Here is a 17,773-nt window from a genome sequence, read left to right as displayed (position 1 = left end):
TGGCCTTTGCTGAGGTGGAAGGAGAGATCCTATCTGCGAAAGACTGGCTCCAAATCACAGAGGCAGCTCAGAAGCCGAGAGGGGACAAGGAGAAAATTGGTTCCAAATTACCATGTCACCCCGTCTAGTGTCTTTCCCTGACTTCTGACTGTTCCTCACCAAGTGGAGTTTTCCAAATTAAGTCCTAGATCAATAGGGTAGGTAAGTAGTACAGCCATTAAATCAATGTTCTCAAACCGGAAGGACTGATGGTATAGAATAAACCGCCTGGGACTCGTTTACATTTGCGCTTGGCCCTTCCTCACTGGGTGGACTGTGCAAGCCATTTAACCCAGTCAGGAGATGGCTTTCTCAACTCCTGATTGGTCGGGTAGTTATGAGGAAGACATAATAAATGATAATGGTGATAATAATACTACCAGCTAATACGTATCACTGTGTACTCTGTGGAATGTATTCTATCGTTTACCTAACAGAGGGCAGATAGGATAGCGAGCCAGACTGCCCGGCTTTGAAGCCTGGTTCTGTCATTTCTAGCTAAGTAATTCTGTACACATTAGAAAACCTCTCCGTCACTCACTTTTCCCCTCTATACAATGGAAATGACGACAACAGCATTTCTTCTGTATGTCTGTTACAGGGATTGAATGAGTACTCCAACCCCTCAGTACAGCTTGGAGGAGTAACCCCTACCCTGTGCTTGCTATCATTATTTAAAAACACAAATGGTTGTTATTCTCAGTTATTCTCACTGTGTTTGCAAAGAGAACCCTAATTTTGTTCAGGTAGAGATAAACATAGTGAAAACCAGGACCGGCCCACACCAAACAGTAACTTCATTACCTGTTGTCACATACAGTTCTTGCCTTCCTTATCCCAGAGAGCTAAGGGTAACCGTGTGTTCCAGTTCCAGCCAGTTCTGGCTGACCATGCCTATTTTTTTTTTTATTATTAAATATTTGAGCATTAGAGGTATGATGTCCACACAGGGATTTCTGGAGATAAGTTTTCTCCTTGTTGAAAGGAAGCTCTTGAAGGAAAGCCCGTTTTCCCTGTTCTCTCGTGTCCCCTTTTGGACTACAGCTGTGGGAAGCCATCATGGACAGACCGGTAGCAGCCATTTTGCTTTCATGAAATCAAGATGGAGGATGAAAACCAACATGCAAAGATGGTGCAGGGGAAAGAGAAAAGAGACCCTGGGTTCTTGAGGGCATCACTCAATGGCAGGCCTCCCACCTTTAAAATTTGTTTATTACGTTATCAATAGATGTCATGCTTTATGCCACCGCTGACGGGATTTTCTGTTACTTGAAACCAAAAGTGAGTCACTGTTTAAGAAATGAGAATCATGACTTGTTACACCAGACAGGCTACAGGACCTGAGCCATGGTCAAGATTTTGTAGCCAATTACGAGTGAGCCTGGAAGAAAATAGGAAAGAGAAGGCCTGGACCTCACGAAAACTCTAGGGGCTGCTGTGGCTGAATGGAAATGGATTCTTTTGTGCTGGAAACACACGGAAATGGACAGGTCCCTGTGAGTGGAAAAAGGAGCTTTCTGAATGGATCTCTTATGCTCATTTCAGCAAATGAAAACAAAAGAAAGACAAGCTCCCAAGAAACCTCCCCACAAAAGTGAAGTTAATACCTAGGGAGCCAAGCAGAAAAAGGGGAGAAATAGTGCAGTCAGCCCCCTGTGTCCAGAAATTATTCTTACTCTTTATTTTTTCCGGCCTATTTTCTATCTTGCCCTTCTCTCCCCTTAGGGCATAATCGTTAATGTTGCTCTCAGCCTATTCTGTCTAGTTTATTATGTGTAATTTATTTCTGAATCCCAGCCTCTGCTTGTTCGTCTGTGTGTAACAAGGTTAATGCCTTGTAATGATGCTTTTGCCAGTTCTGCCTTTCATGACAAAATCCAATCTTGATTTAGCTCTAAACCTTGTCTCCCCTTTGGGCTTCCTTGGTTCCCTCAGAGTTGTCATTCTGCTTCTCCTTCCTGCCGTGTCTCACCATAACGGCCGCCTACACTTTTGCCTGCTTGAAGAAGAAACTTTTCTCAGTTGGAGGAAAAAGCACTCTTGTCTCCAAAGATGTTTAGGCTGAAAGAGCGAGAACCTTGGGCCGGAGGCAGCAAAGGGGAGTGTGCCCATGGGCACGCGTGGATGCATACGAGTGTGTGTGTGTGTGTGTGAGTGTGGAAAGTGGGCTTGTCCTGAGGGGAACAGTTTGACCTGGCGGTTGCTTCACACAACTTTTCATTGACAACAAATCCTCCCCTGTGGAGCCGCACATTGGCCTGTGCACGCTTCCAAGGGTACTCTAGGAGGCTGAGGCAGGAGGATTCCAGGTTTCAGCTCCACCTGGGTGGTTTTGCAACTTAATGAGACCCTGTTTCAAAATAAAAATATAAAGGGCTGGGGATGTAGCTCAGTGTGAAGACCACAGTCACGTACTCTGCCAGTGAGCAGCGCTGCAACCCCGCTCAAGCGTGTGATGGGTGACAGATTCCAGGAGGCTCACGCCGGGTGCCACAGCCATCTGCAGCTTTCATTAAAACACCCAGAGGAAATGTGCACAAAAGCAGGACCTCCGAGTGTCACGGAGCCAGTGAGAGTCAAGGCCTTTACTCACACAGTGCCGGAAGGACTCCTTACGTTGGGATGCTGGGTTTTGTTTCTTCTGTTGTTGCTGCTGTTGCTGTTTTTGTGGTACTGGGGATGGCACCTAGGGTCTTCACACTGAGCTACGCCCTCAGCCCTCTAAATTGTTTCTCGCTAAGTTGCAAAAATGTCCAGGTGGAGCTCAAACTTGGACTCCTCCTGCCTCAGCCTCCTAGAGTGCTAGAATTACAGACATGTGCTACTGTACCTGGCTATATATGTTGGGTTCTCCTTACAAGGCAAGGGCAAATACCAACTGGGTGTTTACTAACGTATTACCAATTGATAAAAGCCTGTTTGGGGCAATTAATTTTGCATTCTATCCCATGGGAGGCACTTGTTTTGAAGCAGTTTCTCCACTGCTGGCTGTTCATTACTCACTCAGGGCTGCTTACAGGTGGGAGGCCTTGGAAGGAGCCCTGCACTCCAGTCTTGGCCCTGCTCTGCCCTTTTCAGGCCACTGCTCGTGGACAAGTCCCCACATGAACTTCGGTGAGTACAGCTGTGACATGGACACAGTCGACCCGATGCCCTGCCTACCAGCATTGCCATGAGGCTCGCAGGAGCCCACGTGTGAGGACAATGAGGATGTCACCTTCACCAAGCTAGGCAAGTGGAGAAAACAACCCCTCAGCCCACGTGCGCAGTGGCTTGATTAGCTATTCCGGCTCCACTGCTTTTCACCCTTCTGAACTATACAGCACCGGTCAGGCTTTGACTAGGTCTGTGGCACCCCGGTCCCCTGAGGGAAGACCTTCCATGAGGATTCAATGCACACAGGAAAAGCAGGGCAAGAGGGAAGCTTGGGGACACAGCCGGGCAGCCCTGACCAGGCGGCATCCAGTGTGCAGTGCTGACACAGAAAAATGGCAAGGACATGTGCACCTCCCGCCTCCCACCTGCTCTCCCCCTTCTACCCTGCATGGGACTGAGTGACCTACAGCCCCCCAGACCCCCTACCCAAAGTCCACCCTCCAAGCTCTTTACCTTTCCCGTTCCTGCCTTCCCCATGCCCTACATCAAAACCTCCATCCCTTCCCCATGGCTACTTTACCTGTGAAAAGACAACTTAGCTGGGGGTGGTGGTGCGTGCTTGCGATCCTAGCACTATGGGAGGCTGAGGCAGGAGGATGGCAAGTGTCAGGGCAGCCTGGGAAATGTAGTGACTTAGCCAGATGTTTATCAAAAAAATATTTTAAAAAAAAGTGTGAGTAGGAGGAGCTGGGGAGGTAGTTCAGTGCAAGCCATCAATTCAATCCCCAGTACCAAAACCAAACCAAACCAAACCAACAAAGACAACTTGGCTCAATTCCCCCAGAAACATAGGAATGGCAGATGGCATGAAAACTGCATTATTTCCCTAGAACCTTAGCACTGAGACTTCATCTACCAGTGTTAGGGCACAAGGAAGCTACTGATGTCCCAGGTGGCATAGCGGCAGCCTTGACCCCTGACATCCACAAAACACCAATGGTGCTCCCCCCAGCACCCGGACAACCACAGAGCCCATCCCCCACCCTCCCAAATGCCCGTGTCACCATGCCCTGTTGAGAAACACTGGAACCTACGGTGGCTTCTGAATTGCTGAAAAGTGGCTGTACGGAGTTTTCTTCTCTCCAGCCTCTTCCTCCCCAGGCTTCCTCCTCCTCAGCAGCAGCACCACGGTCCTTGACTCCCCTCCTCCCGTCACCCTCCCCATCTGACCCCGGCAAAATCTCTCAGCTGAATTTCCCGCCAATCTCAAGGCCTCCATCTCCATGGGCTCTAACCAGCCCAGTCCTCCACGGACCCCGTTTCCGATCTACCTCAAGAGACTCCTGGTGTCTCTTCTGACCACCATCTACCTCCCACCCAGTAGTCAGGGTGATCTTTTAAAACATAAAACAAGTCGTGTGACTCCCTTGCCTAAAATTCTGCAACTCCCTCCCATCGCGCCTCACATTGAGTCCATGTCTTCCCACGCGCTCCCTGGGCAGGGCCCGGCTACTTCCTCAAATCCATTCTTTGCCACTCTTCTCTCCCTCCATTCTACTTCAGTCCCCATGGTGGCTTTCTTTCGGAAATACCTCTCCTTAACATATTATAACTTCCTGTCACAGGGCCTTCACACATGCTGCCTCTTCTAGCCCCCATTCCCTTCTCTCCCTCATGGAATGGTTCTTTTTAATTTCTCAAGTTAATTTTTACCCACTCAGACACACATCAGCCTAGTTCTCCCCCTCCCCACCCCAGCGGTTGTTCTGAATCATAGCACTTCACTTATTGCTTCTAAAGTACTTATAATCACTGCTTTTTAAGTGTTATTTATTGTCTGTCTCCCAGTGGTCTCTCAGCCCTACCATGGTTTATTTTACTCTACATTTTAAATACAGCATCCACCTCAGTATCTGGCATGTGGTAGGTTGTCAATAAATGTTTATTGAATGAATAAATAAATACATGGATCAATGTTTGAATACTTTCAATCAATATCTCATCAGACAAGGATGGTACATGGCTAAGTAGGCCTAATGATTACAGAGTTCTTCCACTGAGCCTAGATTTGTCCCTTGTAAACACGGAGCATGGGTTCTGCATTGGAGAGCAACAGTGAGCTACCCCATACTTCCTTTTGCCTTGTTTCCTGGGCTTCTCTAAACTCACACCCATAGTTCATTAACAGATCTTAAGAGAACGTTCCTGACTCTCACCTTTCTCTGTCCATAGACAGGCTACAGGTTCAGCATACTTAAAGTGTTAGAAGTAAGCAGAGTACTTGACATATGCTCAAAGCAATGGACAATAGGACTGCTCTTCCCCATATAATTTTATAAACATGGCCTAGCATTGTTTTGACTCTAAAATAAAAATGGCTGATGCGAGCTTGAAAAGGTGGAAAAAAAACAAGATATTTAGCATAAAAATTATGTGGGTTTAAGTTCAAAATCTACTATTTCTGAATTGTGTCCCTCGACAGTCATTTATCCTTTCTGAATTTTCTCCATCCATTCATCTGTCCACCCATCCACCCATCCATCCATCCATCCATGCATCTATCCACCTATCCATTCATCCATCCATCCACCCACCCATCCAACCATCCATCCATCCATCCTCCATCCACACATCCATACATCCATCCATCCACCCACCCATCCATCCATCCATCCACATATCCACACATCCACACATCCACATGTCCATCTATCCACATATCCACACATCCATCCATCCATCCATCCATGCATCCATCCACACATCCATCCATCCATGCATCCATCCACCATCCATGCATCCATCCACCATCCATCCACCATCCATCCACACATCCATCCATCCATGCATCCATCCACCATCCACGCATCCATCCATCCATGCATCCACCCATCCACCCATCCACCCATCCATCCATGCATCCATCCACCATCCACGCATCCATCCATCCATGCATCCACCCATCCACCCATCCATCCATCCATCCATGCATCCATCCACCATCCATCCATCCATGCATCCACCCATCCACCCATCCACCCATCCATCCATCCATCCATGCATCCATCCACCATCCATCCATCCATCCATCCATCCTATATCCATCCTACCACCCATTACTTACGCAGCATTTACTTGTGTTGACCAGCTGCTTTATCTATAAAATACAGATGGGAATAAACCCTCTATTGTCAAAATAAGCCAATCAAATGAGTTTTGAAACAAAATGAAACACTTTACATTTCAAGTCATGGTTTCTGAAACACTTGCCAACAGAAAGGAATGATTAGAGTGGGGGCTCCATTCATATCCACAGTACAGGGACAGAACTGGGGGGAAGCATCAGTATTTTAATAAGCTCTAACTGAAACAGCATTTCCTTTCATTTTGGATTCAGGCCATTGTAGTATTAACTGAACCTCTGACTTTGTCTCCAGAAGAAATCAGATATTTTCATATCATTTTATAGTTGCTGCAGATAACTCAAAATATCATTTACGCTCATCTCTGCTTTGAAATTATGGTAGTTGCTACTGCAAGATTTTGCTGTTGAATGTGTTATGATATATCACCATATCTCAAAGTGAAAAAAATTTATGTATCTATATATCCATATAATTGGAGTATTTTGCAATCTATGTTTTATACATTATGCATTAAAAATAATCTGAGAAAGACTCTTCAGGCTGTATCAGAGATGCCCAGCACCAGGGCTCTGTGAGGTTAGGAACAGAAATACCATGAAGCACAGGAGTCTGGCACTAAATGACACCCACGGCTACCAGCTGCTCTAGGCGACACCCTCCTGTTGCCCTGGAGAAGCAAGGTTCAGCACTTAGCATCCAGTTTTTAAAAGGGGTCACCGACGGAGAAAGAGGCCTCGGGAGGTGGCCAATGAGCAATGATCAGGAACAGCTGGTGTATTAGATAACACGCTTCTTCAAGCAGGTTGGGGGCGGGGTAGGGGGTGACATGAGGAGAAATCCAGCTTCACGGGACGGAGTCACAGGAGACCTCCTTCCCTCTAGCCTGCCTGGCTTTGACTCTTCCTACAAATACAGTTCCTGTGTAGTCACCTCCTGGAAGCGATCAACTCACTATGCTGTAACCACTGGCTTCTCCACTAGCAGAGGAACATCTTCTTGTCAGTTCTGCAATCATGTATTGAAGGCTCACTCACTGTGTGTTACATAGCTTCATGGTGCCTCGGAAGCACAGGAGAACCAACCTGGCCACCCCTCTTCTACAGTTTGAATGTGTCCTCCAAAAGTTCACATGCTAGAAACTTAATCCACAAATTCATATGTTAATGGTGTTTGAAGGTGGGATCTCTGGGAGGTCATCTGGATTAGAAGAGGTCATGTGGGTGGGGCCCTCATCATGGCATTAGTGGCTTTTAAGAAGAGAGAGATCTGAGCTGGTGCACTTGCAGTCTCACCACCTCATGCCTTTCATCTTGTTGTGATGTAGCAGGAAGTCCCTCACAAAGTGCTACACAGATGCCAGGGCCAAACTCTTGCACTTTCCAGCCTCTGGAACCATAAGCCAAATAAACTTCCATTCTTCATAAGTTATCTGGCTTCAGGTAATTTGTCATAGCAACAGAAAACAGATTAAGATACCCATCAAGGCGCATGCAGCCCACATAGGTCTATGTGGGTCCAACACAGAGCCTGGCACACTCCAAAATTTATAGAAAGAAACCCTGATTCCTAACTTCACTGCCAACTGCCTACATAGCAGCTCTTTCTGAATATCCTGAAGGCATTTAAAAATCAACAAAAATCAAACCCACCTTTCCCTGGGTCACCAATACTCTCTGTACTTATATCTCAAAAGGCTCACTCATCCCATCCCTCCTTTCCACCCACACAACCTCTGCCGGGGGTCCTCAGTGCACCTCAGTTGGATTAAACAATAAATGGCTTCCACCTGTGCGGGTCCCTCTGCACTCTGTCACCACTTTCCGCCAAGGTGACATTATTTCTTGCCTGAACTCCTGCAAGAGTCTACCATGGGCTTCGGTGATGGCTGAGCTCCCCTCCATCCCCCTAGCACAGCCATCATTTAGGAATTCAAATGCAATCATTTCACTTCCCTTCAAAGCTGCTCCTATGCTCCAGGAATAAAATGGAATCTCCTTGCCGCAGCCTAGGGATCTGTAGGGTCCGGCTGTGGCTGCCTCTGGACCTTCCTTCCCTGATACCCTCCCCTCACTACCTCCCTGTCCTCACGCACACTCACCTTGAGCGCTTCCCACTGACCCAGTCAGTACTCACCCCCGGGCTGGAGGGAGCACTGGCTCCAGCTCTCCCCGGGCAGCCTACGACAGACTCTCCCTTCTCATCTTCCTGGTGTCCACGCAACCTCCTTGCAGACAACCTTCCCCAGCACCCCACCTAAAAGAGCTGCTACCTCACCCGCTCAGAGCTGTGCCTCAGTTACTTTATCTGTAGAACAGGAATAATAACATTCTCCACCTTGTCATGTTATGGTGAGAATGCAAAGAGTTACTACTGGAAAAACTGCTTAGAATGGTGGCTTACAGTACTGTCCCTTTAAGTTTCAGCTATTATTTGAGTAGAAACATAGCTATTTGTTAAATGTTCACTGCCTGCTCTATTTAAGTATTTTCACACACTGCTAGGCACGTCACAGTAACTGAAGAAATTGGGTTTGGACCAGCGATGGTCCTGTTCCCCTGCTGCTTCACCTCCCGTCTTCATCCCAAGCGTTCTTTCTAGAACACAGTTTGTGTCTGCTTTGAACCCTGCTGTCGGGGACACCTGCCACAGCCACAGTTTTCACACCCTGCTCCTCTGAGATGAAGTAGGGGCAAGCATGGGCGGAAGCAGGGCAATCATAGGGCCTGGGAACCTTTCAACTCACTTCATCCTGGGCCCCCAGCACCCAGCCACAGTCTCACCCAGAGCAGCAGGTGAAGGCCGAGTTGCTATTCCTTTGCTAAGTATTTATTTTAAAGACAAGGTCTGGAGAGTCCAGCAGTCATTTTACGCGTAGGATAACATGTGCCCACCTCGCCTGTCCCAGGGGGCCCTTCGCCATCTGGACCTGCACTCTCCTTTCTGGAGGCCCCAGCCAGGGCGAGCGGCTCAGGGCTCACAAGCTTCATTCAACTTCCCCCTTGTGCACAAGCTGTCCGCTCTGCAGAACGGCCCTCTCTGCCTTCTCCACTTAGCCTCCAGACATAGCTCAAGCACCACCACTCTGAGGCCACCGGGTCCTCCTGGGCCAAAGGTGGCATCCTGTCTTGGCACTTCCATGGCATCTGACTGTTAAATGTCTCCTGCCATGAGCATCAAACTGTGTGGTTCATTTTCCTCTCACTCTTTCCACAATAACCTCCACCTGTGGGCCACATCTGGCCCACTGCTTGTTTTTTGTTTTGCGGTACTGGGGATCGATCTCACGACCTCATGCTTGCTAGGCAGGCGCTTATGCCACTGAGCTATATCCCCAGCCCCTTCTGCCTGTTTTCGAATGGCCCATGAGCAAAGAATGGCATTTACATTTGTGAACCGTTGGGAACAAATTTTAAAAAGAGTACTTTGTGCCAAGTGAAAGTCATCAGGAATCCAGGTGTCAGTGTGCATAAAGTTTTATTGGAACACAGCCCTGCAGGCTCATGTATGTATGGTCTATGGCTCTGCTCACAGGACAGTGCTAGAGATCAATAATTGTGACTCAGTGTCACAGATGTCGTACCTGGTTTGCAAAGACTAAAATACTGATGCTCCAGCCCTTCACAGAAAACTTTGCTGACCCCTGAATCCCAGCAGTGGCCGACGTACTGGGAGAGGATCTGGGTTAAATTCCCCTTACAATGTCTCCAAGGAAAATGCTGCAACTAGTGAGCCAATGGTCAAACTGATAGGAAACTCAACTAGAGGAATCGTGAATGGAATTGTAGTTTTATTTACTTTCATGGCCATATAAAATTAGTATTTCATCATGACAGAAAATTAAAACCAAGAAAACTCTGAGCACATTTAGTAAAAAGCCCAACATACCTAGCTATATAATATTCCTGCTCCAAACACAGGCTATACCCAGTGCTAAAAAATGTCCCCAGGGTCACATCGAGCTTTCTCAGTCATCATTATGTGTTTGGAAACACATGTTTAAGGAAGTAGGGGTCACTGAGAAACTGTACGGGAGGCAGAGATGATGCCATACTGTCACAGTCAAGATGCTGGTCATGGAGTGGCTCCTCCACTGTTCTGTTCTAAAAGATCTCACAGAACCTGCTGGCGACCATCTCGGGTCTGACCCCTTCCCTCCTTCTCACTGGATCAGTATCTGCCCCGAGGGCCACAAATCCTGACACTGACCAAGGGCTCATTGTCTGGTGTGAAAGGTGAACGGGACCATCACCTATCTCTTTCCTGGTAATCTGGACTAATTAATATAGAAAGCTATTGCTAGGTAGTAGTAGCCAATGAACAAGATGGAAGGCTGTTAAAATGCGGACTGGGGACCCATGCAGGCTGAGCGTATTCAGGTGGCGGCACTGAGGGGTCGCTGTTTTAGGAAGTAGAGGTCATTTGGGAGCAGGCCGGAGCAAACAGCTGTGCTAAGTCACGGAAACAGTGAAACCTTAGAATAAGCATCAACGTGTCCTCAGGCTGAGCCCCTCTGGGCTGCCTTGGATTCAGAACCATGCTCCAACGCCATATGAAGCCCCTTTCCGCTACTACTGCTCGTCATGATGGTGGCGGTGACAGTCAGCACGTACATGGTGTTTACTGTGTGTAGAGTAGAGTTCATTCTTTAACACTAATCTAAACAGTAATCCTACAAAGCAGCTAGGACCCCTATGAAGAAATCGAGGCATGGAAAGGATACGTAATTTGCTCCAGGTTGCGCAACTGGTAAGTGGCAGCTTTGTTCCCAGTTGACCCGGCTCTAGGACTGTTCTGCTCCTGTTCCTAGACTACCAGGTAATTCCACATGTTTTTGTCCTCAGAATCCCTGATTCCCTTATTTGAATTGGCTCAAGGGGAGCTTGGTCATCAGTTGTACATGACTCACATAGAAACTCTTATCAGGAAAGACACTGTGAAGAACAGGCCCTTCGACAGAAAGTCTGGTGTATTCCGTTGGTCCCAGCATATGACTGAGTTAGAAGACTGTAGAAATTCTCCCATGTCTTAGAATAAAATGCAAACAAATATTGTTACACAAGAATGAAAAAGCTATAAACTATGACCTATAGGTTTCTGAGAATCAGACTCCAAGCCCAAGAAAGTCTTTGAGTAATTAAGAAGGAATAAGGAATATAAGGCTAATGAAATGGGTTGGTTACTTTTTATGTCCCTAAGTAAAACACAATGGGATAAACTGGGATAAATCCCTACCCCAGTCGCCTCAGTTGGAATACATGGGATGCTGTTGGAATGCACAATGGTTCTCAAATCTGAACATGAATTCAGATCACTTTGTGGGCTTGTCAACATACAGATTGCCAGTCTCACCCTCACCTCTAGAATTGGAGTTATTAAGTCTGATGTGGGGCCCAAGAATTTACCTTTCTAGCAAGTTACCAGGTAATGTAGATGTTCTACTTCAAGAACCGCTACCCTATAGCACAAAGCCCTTTCCTCTAGGACCTGAAAGGCATGACTGAGCACAGTGCTAAATTAACCATAGAAATTCCAATCCTGCTGGACTTTTATGGACAAAGTTAACTTCCAGATTGGCAACACCAGAAGTCTGGCTGCTCAATGAGTGGGGAAAACTGGGAAGAGCCAGGAAAGTAAAACATACCATACAACCTCAGAAGGGCAAAGAAAGGGCCCCTGGCACATCAGCTATTAAGAAAAAGGCAATGGTTAGGGGTTACAGGAATATAATGTGACCAAGTTCAGGAAAGTATTGCTGCAAAGAACAGAAAACATTTATTTTCAACATGATCCTCTAAGATCATTCATTTATGTATGCAACAAATATTTCTTTGGCTCCAGCTACACACCAGATACTATTCTATACTATTCTGCCTTGGATTCAGAACCACGCTCCAACTCCATATGAAGCCCTTTCTGCTACTACTGCTAGTCATGATCGTGTTGGTGACAGTCAGCACGTACATGGTGTTTACTGTGTGATGAGTAGAGTTCATTCTCTAACTGGGGGTTCAACAGAGAACACCCTTTAAGATCATTTATAGGCCTGAAGGCAAAGAACACGACTCTGACTAGAAGTTGATGGCTGAGGAAATACAACCCTCCTGAGACAGAACTCCAAGGAGTCACACCACAGGTATAACCGTAGGAACTCAGATCATAGTAAGGATACCCTGTGCTATGTCCTTGCCCACAAACCAGTGGTCTCGCCCTAGGAGATGCACAGCCCTAGCTTGCTGCATGAATGACAGGCCTGACACCAGAAGTCAGTGTCTACAGGGACTGACTAATCATGGCAGTGGTTAAGTGCACGGGTCCTATAATTGGGCCAGTTAAGTTCTAAATCCTTTGCTACGGCACCTAAACAGACCTCTCTGGGTCTCAATTTTCTCATCTATAATGATCATAATAGCCAGTCTTTGCCTCCTATGGTGACTGAGAATCGACAGAAAATAAGGCATGTAAATTGCTTTTCTCAAAACCCAGCCATAATAACTATTCAGTGGATTGCTTTTCCCCTTTCTAAGTGGGTGCTGTCATTGCAGTTGTCCTTTCTGCATCTATCCTTGTGTACCAGATGGGTATGTGAGGGCAAAATTCCCCAGCCTAGTCTACAGACAGCAAAATAGCTTGACAGAATCATAACAGAAACTAGAAGAAGAATCAACATCATAGGAAGGCTGTGGATTTTGAGGTCAATGGGCCACATCACCAAGTGGAACTGGGAGATCACTTCTATATACATCACTAGATGTGCCTTGGGCTGCTGTCTGTTGCACAGCATGCGAGCCCTTTGTGCTTGTCTGCATGACAGTTAAATTATATCAGGTTTTAGAATTACATGAGTGTGGAAGAAGGGTGTGTGTTTTCCCACAAGAAGTAGAATGAACTAGAAGAGTCAGTGCTGTGGGCCAAACTACAAAAAAAGTACCACCCTCGCTGTCTACAGAGAGGTGGTCGCCATATTTAAATAACTACAAGCCACCTTGGACCCCAACTGTGGCAGCCAAACAACTCTGGAACAATCTGTCTTCACCAACTCAAGCACAAACACTTTCCTATTGGTTACACGGGGGTGCCAAGGTAGTGAAGTTCAAAGAGAGAAGAAGTTATATTAACTTGTGCATAATTTAACACATTCATGTTTATATTAATCTAAAAACAAGTATGTCATGAAACAGAATGAAAAAAAGTGAAATCTTATAACAGAGGCCAAGATTTCTACCCCTTCCCTCAACAGCACATCCCTAAGAGAGGGAGGGTTGTTTGGTGTCTTTTTAATTAGAGAACCCTCAAGGGAAAGTTCTAGAACCACCAGGACAGCAGGAGGAATACAGAAGTTAGACACTGGAAGACTTGGGTGTAAACTGGAGGGCTCTGATACTTACTTCATTATCCTAAGTTGTCTCTTGGATCTTGAGCTATCTTATCTAAAAAATGGAATGTTCCTCACAGAATAGACCTCAGACTTGATGAGAGGCTCCAGGAAATGGTGCTTGAGGAAGTGTTGCACAAACATTCATCAGGAGTAGTAGAGAACGTGTCTGCAGAAATCAGCCCCTTTGGCACACTGGGGGTGCTGTAGTGAACCTAGTCTAGTTGTGGAAGTGGATTCAAAGTTGGCAGCAAGGCAGAAAAAGTAACAGCCGAGTGTGTAAAGAGCTGAGTGCACACTCGCTGCACAAGCATCTCAGAAATTAATTCTTCGTAGGAAAAGCCAAAGGGGAAGAAAATCAGCTTATGGGAGATAAGAGAACTGTGAGTTGGGAAAACACAGCCCAGTCAGTTCTGTTCAACTTCCTGTTGAACAGAAGATGAAAATACAGGCATCAGCTAGGAAGGGAGAGAGAAGGCAAACAAATCTAGCTGCTTGTGCCTGGCTGCCTGTGGATTACCGGTAAAATGACTATTTGCTCAGAAGGAACCGCTGCTAGAACCTACTAAGGCTCCCTCTAGAGTGTTTCAGGTCCAGCTCCTGATTCAGGCACCTATAATTCAGCATGTCTTTCAAAAACACATTCAAACCCTGAAAACAAAATGCAGAACAAATGCAATCAAATGACATCATTCTTCTGAGTGACAACCGGGGGCACACTGATCCCATGACCCCATTAAACGGGTTGCAACCTGCTATTGTCCCTTCAGTGGCAAAATTGGCGGCACCCAGCACAGAGCACTGCTTACAGAAGCAGGCATCAAATGAATATCTGCTGAATTAAGTATCTTATCTGCCTATTTAATAGGTTAGAAAATTGTCAGCTTTTTCCTCAAAACTACCACCTTTTTTCATTCAAACTCCTCTTAACGTTCAATTCCATTTAGGCTTTTTAATGCATACTAACAGCAAGGAATTTACTTGAATGAAAAAAAAATGCAAAACTCCAAGCTCCCACCTGTGCAGCCATGACATGCTATTGTTTGAACCAGAGTATATTATTTAACTTGGATGACAAGCTCAGGGGCTAGAGACCCCATCTTTCAGAACACACAGCTCTGAGCTCCCTGGGAGTTCTTGATAAATAACAGCAGCAAGAACTGTTGTGGAAGGGCCCGCTTTTATTATTTATTTTTTTTTCATTCCAGATTTCTGGCAGTGTGTGTTTATCCCTTGCTTGATTTCCAAGGGGCAGCTCTCTCCCAGGAGCTGAAGACAGATAAACAGCTCTGGGACTTCCTGCCCCTGCCCCTCCCCACCCCAGCACAAGTAGGAACACCTGATTGAGCCAGGACGGGGCTTTCCAGTGCATTCAGGATACCTCCTGGGTTTGAAAGGGAACCCAGTCCTGCAGGACCTGTAGGTAGGTGCAGTCAAGAGAAATGTTTTGGCTCCACACATGGACACAGCTGTCAGATGGCAAAGCTTGGATCTCCACCGTTATTACCTGCTGTGGGCCTCCAAGCTGTCTTGTCATTAGCACCAGAGACCAAGTGTGCCTAAAGCTTGATTCAAAGTAATATTTGGGGGGTAATTTCAAGTCTTTCAACAGAGAAGTGGAAGGTGATCATTTTGCCAAACTTGAACCGTTAGATTACCAAGATGTATAAGGGCAGATATTAAATTATATGTGTACATCTAGACTAAGTCATTTGGGGAGGCCAATATGTGGTATATAGAAATATATATACATAATTATACCAGTAATGAAATGAAGATGTTATGTGTTTATCCCAGCACACAACTAACAGGTAAAGAGGAAGTCGCAAGGAGCCATTCTAAAGAGCCCTTTCCTCGGCAGCTATTAGGGTGACTAGTGGGTAAGACGTGTTTGCAGAGAAAGGGGTGGGTGGGGTATCTTTCTATCCACATATTCTATATACCTCAGAGCCACGGTCCTCCTGTGCCCCGTTAGTTCACAACAAATGCACCAACACAGCACGCTTTCCAAGTCGAGACTTCTCCCCTTCCTCTCCGACTCATTTTACACCAAAACAATGGCAACACCTGTAGCCGTTAATTTCTGCTCTTTGATTTCTGTCCAGTTCTAAAGGAGGCTCTCGGCAGGCTCCCCTCTCAGGAGCCATATGTGGAGTTGATGTGCCAGCAGCCTTGGAAGGGAAACGGCCTCCTGAGAAGTGCACAATGGCTCCATAATCCCCATCAACCGGGCCCTCTTGAACTGCCGCTTTATTTCCCAGTCAAAGAACTGCCAATCTCAAGATTCAAGCCGAGAGCCCTGGGGAAACCTGCGTCGTTTGCCTGATTCAGGCACAGCCCAAGGGACCAAGGAGCCCGCAAGCTAGCCCAGCAACCTGGAGCCCAGAAACTGCCTGCAGCACCCCCAACACTTTCCCTTGCTCTCCCCTCCAGGGCGAGGCTGTGCACCCACAAAGCTGTCCCCGCCTCCCCGGGCGCTCCCCCCAGCGGGAGACCGCAGCCACCCTTGCCGGGCCACAGCCCCGCCCCCTTGCAGCGGCTCTCGCCGGGGTTCCTTTTGCAGCCCGGCGTGCTCGTAGCCTGTGGAGCAGGCTTGCACCCTTCAGACGTACACATGCGTTGCCCGCGGGGGGCGGAGGGGGGGGGGACAAAGGCTGGGGTGTGGCAGTGAGCCCTTAGGTTCAATAGTTCCTCTACAGAGGGCACTGTGTTTGCTAACTGTTGACCAGGAGACTCAAGTCCACAACCTCTCTGAGATACTCCGAGGAGTGTGGAAAAGCGACAAGGGAAAGAGGGGGTGCGTGGGTACGCTCAGCCCCAAACAGGCGCCCACACTGGACAGGGGCTGAGGGCGCTGGCAGGCAGGAGCTAGACTTTGGAGCCTAGCTCCAGCCCTTCCCGCCCCGCTTTTTGCGCTCGTCCTGTGGGGACGTCCGGGCGCGCTTTACATTCGACCAAGGTCTTAGAAGGCCAGTGGCGATGTGAACTGGCACCCTGGTAAATGTCACCGGGACGTTCCCCTATCTTGCTCTCCGCCTAGACGGCGGCTCCGGGCCAGCAGCGCCCCCGCGGGGACCCGGGGGCAGGACTTACGCAGTTCTGCTGAGTCTCGAAGTCCCACCTGCAGCTCTTGGCGCGCGCCTGGATCTCACTCATCCTGAAGAGGCAGAGCGCGGTAGTGGCCCGGGTGCGCCTCTCCTGGCCCTCTCCGGTGGGCGCGCTGAACACGCCCGCCCAAACGTCCAGGGCCTCCACCAGGCTGGAGGAGAGGAGCAGGGGGCGGCCGTCGGGGTGGCCGTGGCTGCAGTCGAGGGCCGCTTGGCCCTGAAACAGGACCTCGGCGCTCTGCGCGATGCGCACCATGCTGGGCCAGCCAGTGGTGGCGCCGCTCGTGTAGTTGTAGGGGTAGTAAGGGAAGTAGACGCTGCCGTTCCAGAGAAAGGCGTCCACGAAGTGCAGGCTGCCCGAGCTTCCTCGCAGATTGAGGCGGCCCAGCTCCGCCGTGGCCAGGCTGCGCTCCTCCGTGTTCTTGAGCGTGATGGCCGTGTCGCGATCGGATGCCGCGGGGCTGCAGCGGCTGGCGGTCTCCGGCTCCGGCAGCACGTAGGTGGCGGCCACCGCCAGGTACCAGCTGTTCTTGGGACCCGCGCGGTACACCACGCCGGCCGTCGAGCCCTGTGGGTGGCACGACACCACCTCGGTGCTGTTGCGCAGGGAGCTGCGGCTCAGGTTGCCCAGGGGCCGCACCTCGCAGGCGCCCCGGTCGAAGGTCCAGCCGGTGAGCAGCAGCCCCCCGAGCTCTTCCGCCCCCTCGCGGTAGGGCAGCAGCAGCTTGCTGAAGCTGCTCCCGGGCCGCGGCCGCGCGGGGGGCGCCAAGGAGACCGGCTCGGTGCAGTTGCCCGCCTGGTCCCGGTACAGGCGCGAGAGCCTGTGCTCCAGGCTGTAGTCCAGCTGGTCCAGGCAGCTGCCGCTCGCCACGAACACGCCGTCCCTCAGGCTGGCCGCGATGGCTCCGATGGCTTGCTCCAAGCGCCACACCGGCTGGTCTGCGCCCCGGGCCGGCGCCGCAAGCGCCAGCAGATAGGCGAGCAGGGGCAGCCGCGCGGCGGGGCGCGGGGGG

The 17,773-nt window shown here is 48.7% G+C and overlaps 1 protein-coding gene across 5 annotated transcripts in view; it reads right to left on the bottom strand.

The window, feature by feature from the left end:
• Positions 1 to 17,773, bottom strand: part of Plxnc1 (plexin C1) — a gene marked incomplete at its 5' end in the record, with an annotated part of 138,671 nt that extends 120,898 nt beyond the window's left edge. For all 5 annotated transcript variants that reach the window (XM_013518393.1, XM_005374690.2, XM_013518395.1 and 2 more), the window contains 1 exon segment: positions 16,747 to 17,773. In XM_013518393.1, coding sequence (XP_013373847.1) covers positions 16,747 to 17,773 — 1,027 coding nt within the window.

The sequence above is a fragment of the Chinchilla lanigera genome, unplaced genomic scaffold (genome assembly GCF_000276665.1).
Source record: "Chinchilla lanigera isolate Chin_1 unplaced genomic scaffold, ChiLan1.0 scaffold00004, whole genome shotgun sequence".
NCBI lineage: Eukaryota > Metazoa > Chordata > Mammalia > Rodentia > Chinchillidae > Chinchilla > Chinchilla lanigera.
The sequence above is the reverse complement of the archived record's forward strand: the minus strand, read 5'-3'. Positions and strand labels throughout refer to the sequence as shown.